This window comes from Xiphophorus maculatus, chromosome 8 (assembly GCF_002775205.1).
Source record: "Xiphophorus maculatus strain JP 163 A chromosome 8, X_maculatus-5.0-male, whole genome shotgun sequence".
Lineage (NCBI taxonomy): Eukaryota > Metazoa > Chordata > Actinopteri > Cyprinodontiformes > Poeciliidae > Xiphophorus > Xiphophorus maculatus.
The window spans coordinates 476237-488949 of record NC_036450.1 but is presented as its reverse complement, the minus strand read 5'-3'; the positions used below and the strand labels follow the sequence as shown (position 1 = coordinate 488949).

The window sequence follows — 12713 nt, the reverse complement described above, 5'->3', positions numbered from 1 at the left end:
AGATCCACCCGGAGTTCCTTAAGGCTCTGGATGTTGTAGGGTTGTGTTGGCTGACGCGACTCTGCAATATTGCATGGACATCAGGGGCAGTTCCCCTGGATTGGCAGACTGGGGTGGAGGTCCCCCTGTTCAAAAAGGGGGACCGGAGGGTGTGCTCCAATTATGGGGAGTCACACTCTTAAGCCTCCCTGGCAAGGTCTATTCAGAGATCCTGGAGAGGAGAGTCCGTCGGATAGTCAAACCTCAGATTCAGGAAGAGCAGTATGGTTTTCGTCCTGGTCGTGGAACACTGGACCAGCTCTACACCCTCAGCAGGGTCCTGGAGGGTGCTTGGGAGTTCGCTCAACTGGTCTACATGTGTTTTGTGGACTTGGAGAAGGCGTTCAACCGTGTCTCTCGGGAAGCCCTGTGGGGGGTTCTCTGGCAGTATGGGGTACCGGGTGTCAGAGTCTGGTCTGCATTGCAGGCAGTAAGTCGGGCTCGTTTCCAGTGAGAGTTGGACTCCGCCAGGGCTACCCTTTGTCACCGATTCTGTTCATTACTTTCATGGACAGAATTTTTAGGCGCAGTCAAGGTGTTGAGGGGATCCGTTTTGGTAGCCTTAGGATCGCATATCTGCTTTTTGCAGATGATGTTTTGCTATTGGCTTCATGAGGTCATGATCTGCAGTTCTCGCTGGAGCGGTTCGCAGCCGAATGTGAAGCGCTTCGGCTTCACATTCACAATCTGACCCCAGATAAAGAGGAAGAAAATGGATGGATGGATGGATGGATACTCTCTCTAACCACTGATCAGCCGAATATTGAAACTCTAGTTGTGCATGGGGGAGCTAATGATCTAGCAAAACAATCGGAGATTCTGACAAAAGACTTTGCAATTCTTTGGAACACTACTGGAAAACTAAAAGAAGATTTTTCTTAGTGGCTCTGTCCCAGCAATAGGATGGGGTGACTTGAAATACTCTCGACTGCTTTCTATAAACAAATGGCTGATAAAAGCATGTGCTGCCAGCACAGTGACCTTCATTGATAACCACTGATCTTCTCTGAACGTTCCACCGTTTTGGACCTGATGGACACCATCTTAATAAACATGGGATAAAGCTATTCTCTGCAAACTTACTGCTGCTGTTGCAGCTACTAGATCGGAGGCCTCATCTCATCCAGGTCAGGACGAATCCACACCCCCACACACTTCTTCAGCGTGTAATGGGAAACTAGACTCTTCTTCAAAAGCCTCATCTCATCAAAACCAGGACAGCTCATCAAAAATTTTGTCACCTGAACTGGATTTCATCAGGGTTCCCACTCTAAGAACAGACAAAAAGAGACAAGATAATTACATAAACCTCTGTCATATTAAACTTGCACCATTTTTATATTCTTCATGATAACTGACTCTACTGTAAAGGTGGAGGTGGTGGACGAGCTCCATCTTTTCACAGATTCAGTCTCATGCTATACTGTCATATGTTGGAAAACTTTCACGTCTCCAGCTAAGGTTCGTTGAAGCAGGAGATTCCAAAAGGGTCAAAGAGTTAAAATCAACCAAAGTTTATTAAAAGTACAAGATGTATCTTGGTACATCACTTGATATATCACTTAAGCATCAAATGTGCATACAGAGTTACCCAAAGGCAATCCCTGTGAGATCTGAGGTTCTTTGTTTTTGTCTCCTTCTATATAACCCTCCAGTGTCTGTCTTGCTCCGCTCTGCAGCCCGCCCCCATCCTGTCACCCTTTTGACTAAGGCCAGTAGTCATAAAAAGTTTTATTGAGGTTACAGAGCAAAGATGCCTACTTTGAAGCAAACAGATCTGTAGCAACAGATTCTGTCCTGGAACAAAGTTATAATTTTAACTACAATTTGATTCATCTCATTTTTGTTCCTGTGTTCTGGTCTTCTTTATGCTGCAATTTTACCTTGTCCTACAGGCTGCCATTATCACTTCCTTATGCAAATCCATGTTAAAGGCTATCAAAGGCCAGACTCAAAGCAAGGCCCCATTTGTAGTCTCCTTGTAACTCATCTAGGTAAATTCACGATTATACATTAATGTAATGTTCAACAAAAATAATTTCATAATGTTATTTCCACACACACAACATGGTGACAGTTTTAACAAATGTAGAAAAATATTTTTTATGAAAGTTTTACATCATCTTTAAGGAGAAAAGATTTTCTAACACATTTGTTAGAAAATCTATTCATTAATAGTAGTGTTTGAAAATTATATGTTCTGTGATTTGTACAATAAAAATGAATGTGGTGGTAAAACTCAACTCTTCATCACAAAGGCATTGAATCTTGGCAAGAGAAATACAAACATTTACACCACAGCTCATTTAGCACTGTCAATGAAAATATCCTTTTTAAAACAATTGATACTTACTCCATATTCATTCAATAGCTTTTCAGGATCTTTATTGAGATATAAAGCCAGTCCATGGCGGCTGCAAGATGTTATGTTGTGATAGAATCGTTCTGCAAAACACAAAAAAATGCTGCATTAACAAGTCATTAACATTTAGAACATGGAAAAATACCAGTAACTTTGGTATGAAAGTAATTGTAAGCAAATCTGGTCAATGACAGCCATAATGTTTTGAATTTTGTGTCCTACTTCTCCTCTCTTATGACAATAATTTATTTGCAAATTATGGTGGAAAATAAGTATTTAGTGAATAACAAAAGTTCATCTCAGTACTTTGTTATATATCCTTTGGTGGAAATGACAGAGGTCAAACGTTCTCTATAAATCTTTACAAGGTTGGCACACACTGTTACTGGTATTTTAGCCCTTTATGCAAATCTCCTCTATTACAATGATGTTTTAGCCCTACCTTGAAATGCTTCTTACAAAGCCACGCCTTCATTGACCTGGCGGTATGCTTGGGATCTTTTTCATGCTGAAAGACCTGGTCACGTTTCACCTTCAAGTGCATTGAAGATGTGCTTGAAGATCTTCAATGCTGATGGAAGGAATGAAGATCTTCCTTCCATCGGCTGATGGAAGGAAGTTTTCACTCAAAATCTCACGATACATGGCCCCATTCATTCTTTCATATACATGGATCAGTCGTCCTGGTCCCTTTGCAGATAAACTGGCCCAAACCATGATGTTTTCACCCTCATGTTTCACAGTAGGTGCTTTGGATGCAACTCGGCATTCATTCTCCTTCAGACATGACGAGTTGTGTTTGTACCAAACAGTTCTCCTTTGGTTTCATCAGACCATATGACATTCTCCCAATACTCTGTTGGAACACCAAAATGCTCTATACTGACTTAAGCAGGGGAACATGTCTGGCACTGCAGGATCTAAGTCCCTGACGGTGTAGTGTGTACAGTAGCCTTTTATAATTCACTGCCTAGTGAATTACCTTCTGCAGGTCATTCACTAGGTCCCCCCATGTGGTTTTGGGATTTTTGCTCATCGTTCTTATGATCTTATGAGCACCATAAGATCAGGTGCTCTTGTGTGGAGCACCTGATCAAGGGAAATTATCAGTGATCTTGTATGTCTTCCTTTTTCTAATTGTTGTTCCCACAGTTAATTTCTTCACACCAAGCTACTTCACACAATCTACAATTTTATAGATTCTGTCTTCCCAGCTTGGTGCAGGTCTACAATTTTGTTTCTAGTGTGATTGCACAGGTCTTCACTATAGTGGAGTTTGGAGTATGACTGAGGTTGTGGACAGGTGTCTTTTATACTGATAAGTTCAAACAGGTCTCATTAATACAGGTAATGAGTGGAGGATGGAGGAGCCTCTTAAAGGGAAGTTACAGGTCTGAGAGAGTCAGAGATCTTGCTTGTTTGTTATTGACCATAATGGACTGACCAAATCTTTGTCTGAGGCTAAAATATGATGTTTGTTTGAATGTAAACTTCTAAAGTACTTAACGGAAAGTCACTTACATGGATCTCATTGGTTTGTGATCCTCTACAGGCTCATTCCCTTACACCGCCTGACTACAGCCTGCGTTGGTCCGGCCTGGTCGTTACAGTGGGAGAGATCTTGGAGCGCAGTCTGCCGAACATCAGCAGAACAGATTGGCACAAGTCTGTAACAGGATTAAGCCAACATCATATAATCCAATGTGCAGCCAAAGTTCTTGCTGGACTTTACAAACAGCAGCTGCTTCCCTGGACTGAGTGAGGCTGACTGGTAACAGATTCCATAGGGACACAGAAGCGGCCATGAAAGCTACTTTTGGATTAGATGTATCCATTTGTGCCCACTGAGTTTTCTAAGTGTGTTTTTAAATGCCTGCAAGATTTCAACAAAGTCTTGTTTTTCTGTATTGTGTTATGAAAAGGTTCCCACTATATTCTGACAGTGTATTAATTTCTTTACTCATTAATGCATGTCATTGGCCGACTTTCCTGTGGTAGCACAGAAAGTATTGCAGAGTGCAATGCTGGGTCTGTCTTGTATTTTCAAGGCATAGCCCCTTACAAAACGATAATTTTCAAATGTAAATACAAAGCTGAATTTCTCCTACAGTGGTTTTCATAAAGTTGTTGAATGGAAAATAAATCTGCTTTTTTTTCTGCAGGCTGCAGGATTTCTTTTTTTGTTTTTCTGCAATGTAGGTTTAACAGATGCACAGTCTGATCAAATTATTCTCCATGCATTGCAACATTGAAATGTTGCAATGCTGTGATGTGATAAATGATGTGGTAAATGTATGAGCACAAAAATACATGCAGAAGTTAAAATTGGAAAGTTGATTCTGAGGCTACCATGGTTCTTAAGTGTAGTATAAGGCCAGGAATTATCTACTCTGTTCAACTTTGATGCAACAATATTTTTTTTTTTGTCATCGTGCAAAGTCCAGGCTGATGAAACTTACCAAGGCCCTACCCAAGTCACATGATAGGCCATTCAAAATTCTTGGTGCCAAAGACATCACTTGCATTCCTTAATTTTTTATTTTATCTCTTTCCAGCAGAATGTTTATTTAAAAAGATAAACCCAAAGCCTTACAACTGTTTTTAAATCCTTCTTTATCTTAATGTGCAGATTTGAACTGTTGTTGAAAACGAAGTATATTTTAAAAATTTGACTCATGTATGCATTGTATGCTAATGTAAAACGCTAATGTACATTAGCATTTTCCTCTCCAGCATTAAAAATTAATGGTTGAGGATTGTGTACAAATAATTGACCATTAGGACAAGGTTTGTTGTTTTGTTTGTTTCTTTAGAAGACCCTAATACTTCATTTGCTCATTTTGGCTACGTTCACACTGCAGCCTGAAGTGACCCAAATCCATTTTTTTGTGAAATCAGATTTGTTATCTTAGAAATAGAAATTATTGTGACAATAACAGTTAACATGTAGATACTTGGGTGTGGTACTAACAGTTACTTAAAGAGTTGCTTTCGAATTTTCCCTCTGCCAACACCTTCGGGGGAATTGATCAGAATCAGAGGGGAAGAACACAGAAAGACCAAATAATAGAGTAGAAAGCAAGATGAGAGGAAGATCTGGCAGCAACATTTTTGCAAGACAAGAATACGGAAATGGAAGAAATAAGCCTTCCTTGTCTCAGCTTTTTTTTCTTTATAACACTTTTTGTTATAAGGGATTTTTATTATTGTGGGTCTGAATGTTTCTCTGTTTTATTGGCACAATAAGAACAACTATATGTGGGGGGATTTCCTCAATGTGTCTGTCCAGGATATATGTAGATTAAATGTACTTGTTTGCTAACGGTTTAAGCAAAACATTAGTGATGTGTCGGCTTCAGCTACTAGAGTTGGTCTTGTGCAAAATTCTGTTCTGTGAAAATCCGGCCCCCCGTGTCGGGAGCGCGAACTGCAGCCAGAGAGGCGGATCCGTTCATTTTCACGGCGCTTCTGATCAATTTCTCGGTAAAACAACTCATATAATCATGTCAAGGTTGTAACACTCAGATTAATCGGCAGCTGCTGCTTAAAAAAGAAACAATAACAAAATTGTAAAATAAATAAATACTGTTTTGTGTTGTTTTTTTAATGGCCAAGATAATCGCTCTTTCTCTTATTTCTATCACTTAAGCCTGACAAGAAAAAGTCAGTCACCAGTTTTCAGACATATTGTGTGTATTTATATTTTTTCATTGCTAATATGAAAAAATATAGCAGGGCACAAAGATTAGACTTCCTGAAAAGATGAGAGTGTAGGTTTTCTGGAAAATCCCGTTCTAATGTTAAGTATATGACAGATTACTGGATAAAAGAAATTAATAGTTGCTAATTTTTGGTGCTTCAAACGTACTATTGTACATGACAATCATTGAGAATTTGGAAACATTTGCTCTTTATTTGCCAAAGTTAAGGTTAGGAGGGGGGGATACTTCAGCTCCCTGAAATAATCTGTTCCCACTACATTTCATAGGAACAAATTAATTTAACTGTGCTTATTCCTCTCATCAACAATAAATCCTGAGGGTTTAGGATTTATCCATCCATCCAACCATATGGAGTAAATGCTTACTCCATCCATCAATTTTCTTCCGCTTTATCTGCTGTCGGGTCGCAGTGGTAGCAACTTAAGAAGGGAGGCCCAGACTTCCCTCTCCCCAGTCACTTGTATTTCAGCTGCCTGAAATAATCTGTTCCCCCTCCATTTCATAGGAACATACTAATTTACCAGCAAGTCTTTAACTGTGCTTATTCATCTCTTCAACAACAAATACTGTAAGTTTGAAAACATTTGCTCATTATTTGCCAAAGTTATGAGGGGGGAACCATATATTTTAGCTGCTTGAAATAATCCGTTCCCCCTCTATAACATGGGAACAAATTAACCTACCAGGACATCCTTGGCTGTGCTTATTCCTCTTGTAATCAACAACAAATCATGTGACTTTGGTAACATTTGCTTCTTTTTTGCCAAAGTTATAAAAGCCAAATAACATATTTTAGCTATTTTTCCTGGTGAAAAATAAACTGGGTGAGTTAAATTTTAGTATACTTAATCATACTTTAAGTCAGACTAATCATGAGGACACTTCAGATTCACTCAGGATTAGTTAACTTAAAGTGTGCTATTTTGGAACAACTAATTTTGTGCTTAGTGTATTTTAACAGTATGTAAATTGTACTAAAGCAAAGTTTTAAGTGTACTTTCATTTTTAAGTTATTTTTATAACTTAAAAATAAGTTATAAAAATAATTTATAACAAATTATAAATTAAATTAATTTTAATTTAAAGTAAAATTTGGAGAAATTTATAACTTAAGTTATAAATTGCTCCAATTTATAACTTATAAAAGTTAGAAATTTTATCATAACGTATAATCCGAGTTATAACTTGGAATTTATAATTACAAGTTATAAGTTGCTCCAATTTATAACATAAATTGGAACAATTTAGGATATACTTTAAGCATATTTCTTTTACCAGATTAGTGTATTTTGAGGGTACTAATTTTGTGATTGAATTACATTTAAAATATATTTAGAATGTATTAAGATATTGGCATTACATATTTTATACATTAGTGTGATCACAGTATGCTCCAATTAAACGTTTGGTTTATTATAATTTCTAATGAAGTACACTCCTTAGTTACTTAATGTCTTTTATTATTCTGCTTTGCCACTTTGTAAATTGCATGCTTCATACACACTACAGCACTGCAAACACATCAGGCTACCAGAAAACAGAACACAGACAACATGCTCATAAAAATTAGCACAATAAAAACAGGTACACTTAGAGGACATTTGAAAAATATTTCAACAAGGACAGAGTATTGTTTTAATACAATGTCACAGTATTCCAGAATTACTCCAGGTAAACTGACATTTCTCCTTCTTAAGAACAGTGAGGATCAGTAACAGAACATTCCCATTCACTGCACCACTGCACTTTACAGAAACCTACAAACAAGAATAATAGAGCAATTAAACAAAGAAAGCACTTGTATTTTAAAGAGTATAGAAAAATAATAAAGAAAAAAATTTGACTTACAATTTTAAGACTTGTGGACTCACTATGTATGTGACATCATCAGAACTGATAATGATTGGGACCGGATGCCTGGGGTGAAAAAACTTTTCTGGGTGAATTCTTACCTGTTTATGTTAGATAAAATAATAATAATAAAATCAGTTGATGTTGGCATTAGCTATGAAGCTGTTTTAAGTGTGGACATAAGGGAGAGACAAACTACCTTAAAAGCTGATCAATATATTCAAAGTTTACAGACAACATGGATCAGCATGTCCATGATCTGAACATGCTGATCCTTGCAGAGTGGTGAGGGAGGCTGGTGGTGCCCATCTCTAGCAGTCAACAAATGAGAGGGGGGGCTCTCCCTGGACAGGTCACCAGTCCATCACAGGGCCCTGCAAGTTACCAATGAATAAAATGTATGAAAGAGAAATACAAGGGGAATAAATTCTGTCCAATTATCTTCAAATCAAATAATGTTTAGTGTAATAACTTAGGGTTGGAAACACATCAGTTTTTGCTGTTGTTAAAAATTTAGCCAGCTGCTCAGTGTAAACGAAAAAAAAGGAAAAAGAAGACTTACACCATGAAGACGATGTGGCGCTTCATCCTCAGAACTGGTTGGTGATCTGGTGGAGCAAGAGCCTCTTCTGAGGCAGGAAAGTCTTTAGGTTTTCTAATACCTGATCCCTGGCTTCCTCTTTCATCTTCATTTGCTTAGACTGCAAAAATATGTTGAAAATAAAAGCAATGATGAACGAGTTATAACAACAGCCTCAATATCAAAGTCTCTTTGGCATGCTGAGCTTAATTAAAACCAGGTTAAGTTTATGAAGAAAACTATATTAAGTCGCAACAAACAGAGCCTCCATGAAGCTATAACATGAAGCTGAATGGTTATAACAATAATTGTAAAAATCACAATAAAACTGATAAAATAACTATTTTTGAAAGCAGCTTGTTTATATGTGTTTATTTGTAATTAAATGAAGATAATTTGAAGCAACCTTACCACCAGCTAGCAACACATTAGCAGCCTTCGTTCCTTCGGGCTCCTTTCGTGACCCACATTTGATTTCCATCCAGTTCTTGTGAGAAGGACCTCGCTGCAGCAAACAGAAATTGGCGGGAGACCCCGCTTATTTGGTAATGGGACCATTGCACTCCGGAAGTGAAGGGGGCGCTATTTCCTATATAGGTCTTGTAAATGCGACCTCCAGTTTTTCTTTTCTTTTGAAATCTGATATATTTTCACCTTTAGGAAGGATTTTCACTCTCAGCATGTACTTGAACTTCTCTGTTTATTTACTTCAGTGCAGCTCACAGTTTTTAACAAATTCGGTAGCTTTCTGTGTAATTCTAAATCTGCTTCTTAGTCGCATCTTTTCGGGCCTGCTACTGCCTCTAGTGGCGTGGGAATGGTAACACAACTAATCTAATTACGTTACTAAATCACACAACGTCTTTATTACTTACTATTAATTTAGGCATTTCTGGCACCTTAAAAGATAAATTATCTTATAAAACACCATATTTTTCATTTCCTTAAGGATGTAGAGCTAATTACATGATATTTAAACAATTTAAACATTATAATTTAATAATATCTATATATCTCTAATTATAGGAGGAACAAAAGAAATAAAGAGACATGAAAAAACAACATGATCAACTATAATAAAAATACCATTTGCAGTGTATACATAAGAAATTTAATTGAGCAAAACTTAATAACAAACAAATTAATTAGGTACAGAAGAATAACAACTCAGGTTGTTACAACCAGGGCTGTTAAACAGATACAAGCAAAAATTCACATTTTTGTTTTTATGGTGCCATGTATATTATTCTGAGAGATTTTTTGTTAGTAGAGTCTTATAGATAGAAAAAATAAGATGGAACTATTAGATGGAACTACATGCAATTTTTTCTTCGACTCTAAAACTATAAATCATATTCATAGAATCACATTATCGACAATTTGTGAATAGAGCAAAACATTTAACAAACTATAGATAAATGTTATCATTTAGTTTGGTTAAGAATAATTATTGCACTGTCAATAAATGACTTCTAATTGAACCTCAGAGTTGCCACAGTAACGCCTTCATGAGCTCAAACTGACAAAAAAAACGAAGATGGATGCTCTCTGCTAAAATATTTCTTGCTGTCTTTCATGTTCTTTCAGGAAACAGTTGAGACAGAGTTGTTTTTGGTTTCATCACTATTTACCTGCTGTTATTACCCGCCATTGAAAGAATTCTTAAAATATTGTCTGTTAGTCTGCAGCTCATGTGACCAAACCAGCTGAGGAGATGAAAAGTTAAAACTTGAGTTAAAATGTTGTTTTAACTTGAGTTGAGTTAAAATTCAAGTTAGAACATTAAATTTTAACATTTCAACTCAACAACCTCTACCTAACTAGAGGTTGTACACAACCTCAAGTTGGGTAACCCCAAGATCACTGGGTCTTCTTAAAAGATAGAGTCTCTGAGAACAGTTCTTAAAGATATACAATAAAAATACAATATAGCTAATATAAACATAAGTCACCAGATTAAGGATGAATTCAACTGTTCAGATGCATTCTCCCAAAACCTTAAACAAAATACAGAACATTGCATCTGTGGAACATAGGCCATGTTAACATAATAATTATGTAAATATACATTGTTATACGTTTTCTGTTTTTTTTTTACTAATTGTGGTTTGTGGGTTAGAGTACAAAGATTCATTAATTTTGGTTAAAAATAATATAAAGTATGTCATTCATCAGCAGTCACTGTTTAGAAACTATTTCATTAATTCGCCAGTAGGGGTCAGTATTACTCCACCAATGACAAAGATATTGAGGGAGAAGCGGAATTTTCAGAGAAATAACTTGCATCAGATAGACAAATCACTGTCAGTAACAACAAACTGACAAAAATATGATGAATAACTACACCAGTATTTCGCCAGTAGGGGGTCAGTATTACTCCACCAAATACTGTTAGGTCTAAATTACCTAAACACAGACACAAAGAAGAGACAAGAGTCACAACTTGGTTTTACCTGCAGGGAGAGCACAGTTGAAACCCAGTTACAGATTTCTGCCTATACTCTGAAGTTTCAACTGAGTCTTACCCTGTTTTTATTAGAATTAGGAACTCCCTAGTTACATGACAGCGTGCAGCCCTGAAGGGAGGTGGAACAGAAAACAGCTGCACACTCATATGAACACAACTAATTTAAACAAGCTTCAAAAGCATATTTCATAAGATAAGACTATAGATTTGCAGTTCCCCTGGGCAATTGGTGCCGGAATGTCTCGTTCATGGTATCCTCCTTTTTCACTCCTCAGCAGGCCGCTTCCAGAGTTTCTGCAAACACTTCAAAACACTCAAAACATATCATTAAAATGTAAATGCAAAGGTAAATAAAATGGATGATAATATAAAATTAAGGTAAAGCAAATAAATGATAACAAAATATAAAATACTTCCAACAAAGACAAAGAGATAGACAGAAAAATTGAGTTCTCAGAGAAATAACTTGCATCAGACAGGGAACTTATCATATCAAATTGACAAAAACATGATGAATAACTACACCAGTATTTCGCCAGTGACACTTAATCCTAAGTGTCACTCCACCAATGACAAAGAGATTGATGGAGAAATGCATACAGTTGTCTCTAAATCATACATGCATCATCGGATTTCCACGTAACATTTTATGATTGACTCTTGTGAACCTCTAAGGAGCCCAATAGCATTGAATTGTAATTTCACTCCAATGCGCCACCTAGGTTAATCCCTCAGCTATATCTCCTCGCTACATTGGCCGATCTCCACCAGATTTTTTGTGCGTCGTCAGGGAGCAATGCTGGAACCCCCGTGGTGGCCAATAGACCGCAGCCCGACCCCACTTGCGGCTTTAATTAGGCCCGAGCAGCAAAGCGCTGCAAAGGCCTATTGTATCTGTTTCTTCTTATTCTTATTTTTCTGCCACCCCAAAGAGGCGCCTTTTTGGAGGCTTTATCATATTAAAAAACTCACCAAACTTGGCGGATGCATACAGCGAGTTTCAAATGTACTTATTTTAAGGTCGTCGCAAAAAAAATGGCTCAACGGCGCCACCTAGCAATTTTCAAAAGACCCTTTGCTTACTTCATCGTAGAGACCTGAAATTCGGTACAGTTGTAGAGCTCACCAAGACGCTCAGAATTCACAATTAATGTCATAGTGCAAGTATCACAGGAAGTCGGTCATTTTGGATTGAAGGTCTGATTTTGACCCCATTTTGGCCGTTTACAGCAGGGGTGGGCACTCCTGGTCCTCGAGGGCCGGTGTCCTGCAACTTTTAGATGCATCTCTACTTCAACACACCTGAGTCAAATAATGAGGTCGTTAACAGGACTCTGGAGAACTTGACTGCACTTAGGAGGAGATTCAGCTGTTGGATTCAGGTGTGTTGGACCAGGGAGACATCTAAGAGTTGCAGGACACCGGCCCTCGAGGACCAGGAGTGCCCACCCCTGGTTTACAGCCTTCGTATTTGATCAAACTCCTCCTAGGGATTTCGATTATCGGCTTCAAACTTGGTCAGTCTGATCATAAGGCATGGCCAATTAAAAGTTATCAAAACGGTGAGTTTTTGAGCATGTTGAAGGGCAGTTACCAGGGGTCAAAGTTCAGCTACTCGCCCTGAAACAAGAAACTGTTATATTTCCTATACAAAAACACGTAGAGGGACCAAACTTTCAGTGATTGATCGTC

At 37.7% G+C, this 12713-nt stretch overlaps 1 protein-coding gene across 1 annotated transcript in view; it reads left to right on the top strand.

Moving 5' to 3' along the window:
• The window catches only part of prrc1 (proline rich coiled-coil 1), a 37647-nt gene extending 31663 nt beyond the window's left edge, over positions 1–5984 (top strand). The window contains exon 9 of the mRNA XM_023338294.1: positions 3954–5984. Within this exon, the coding sequence (XP_023194062.1) occupies positions 3954–4163 (210 nt within the window). The 3' untranslated portion in view covers positions 4164–5984. The remainder of the gene's footprint in view (positions 1–3953) is intronic.
• Positions 5985–12713: the final 6729 nt, after the last annotated feature.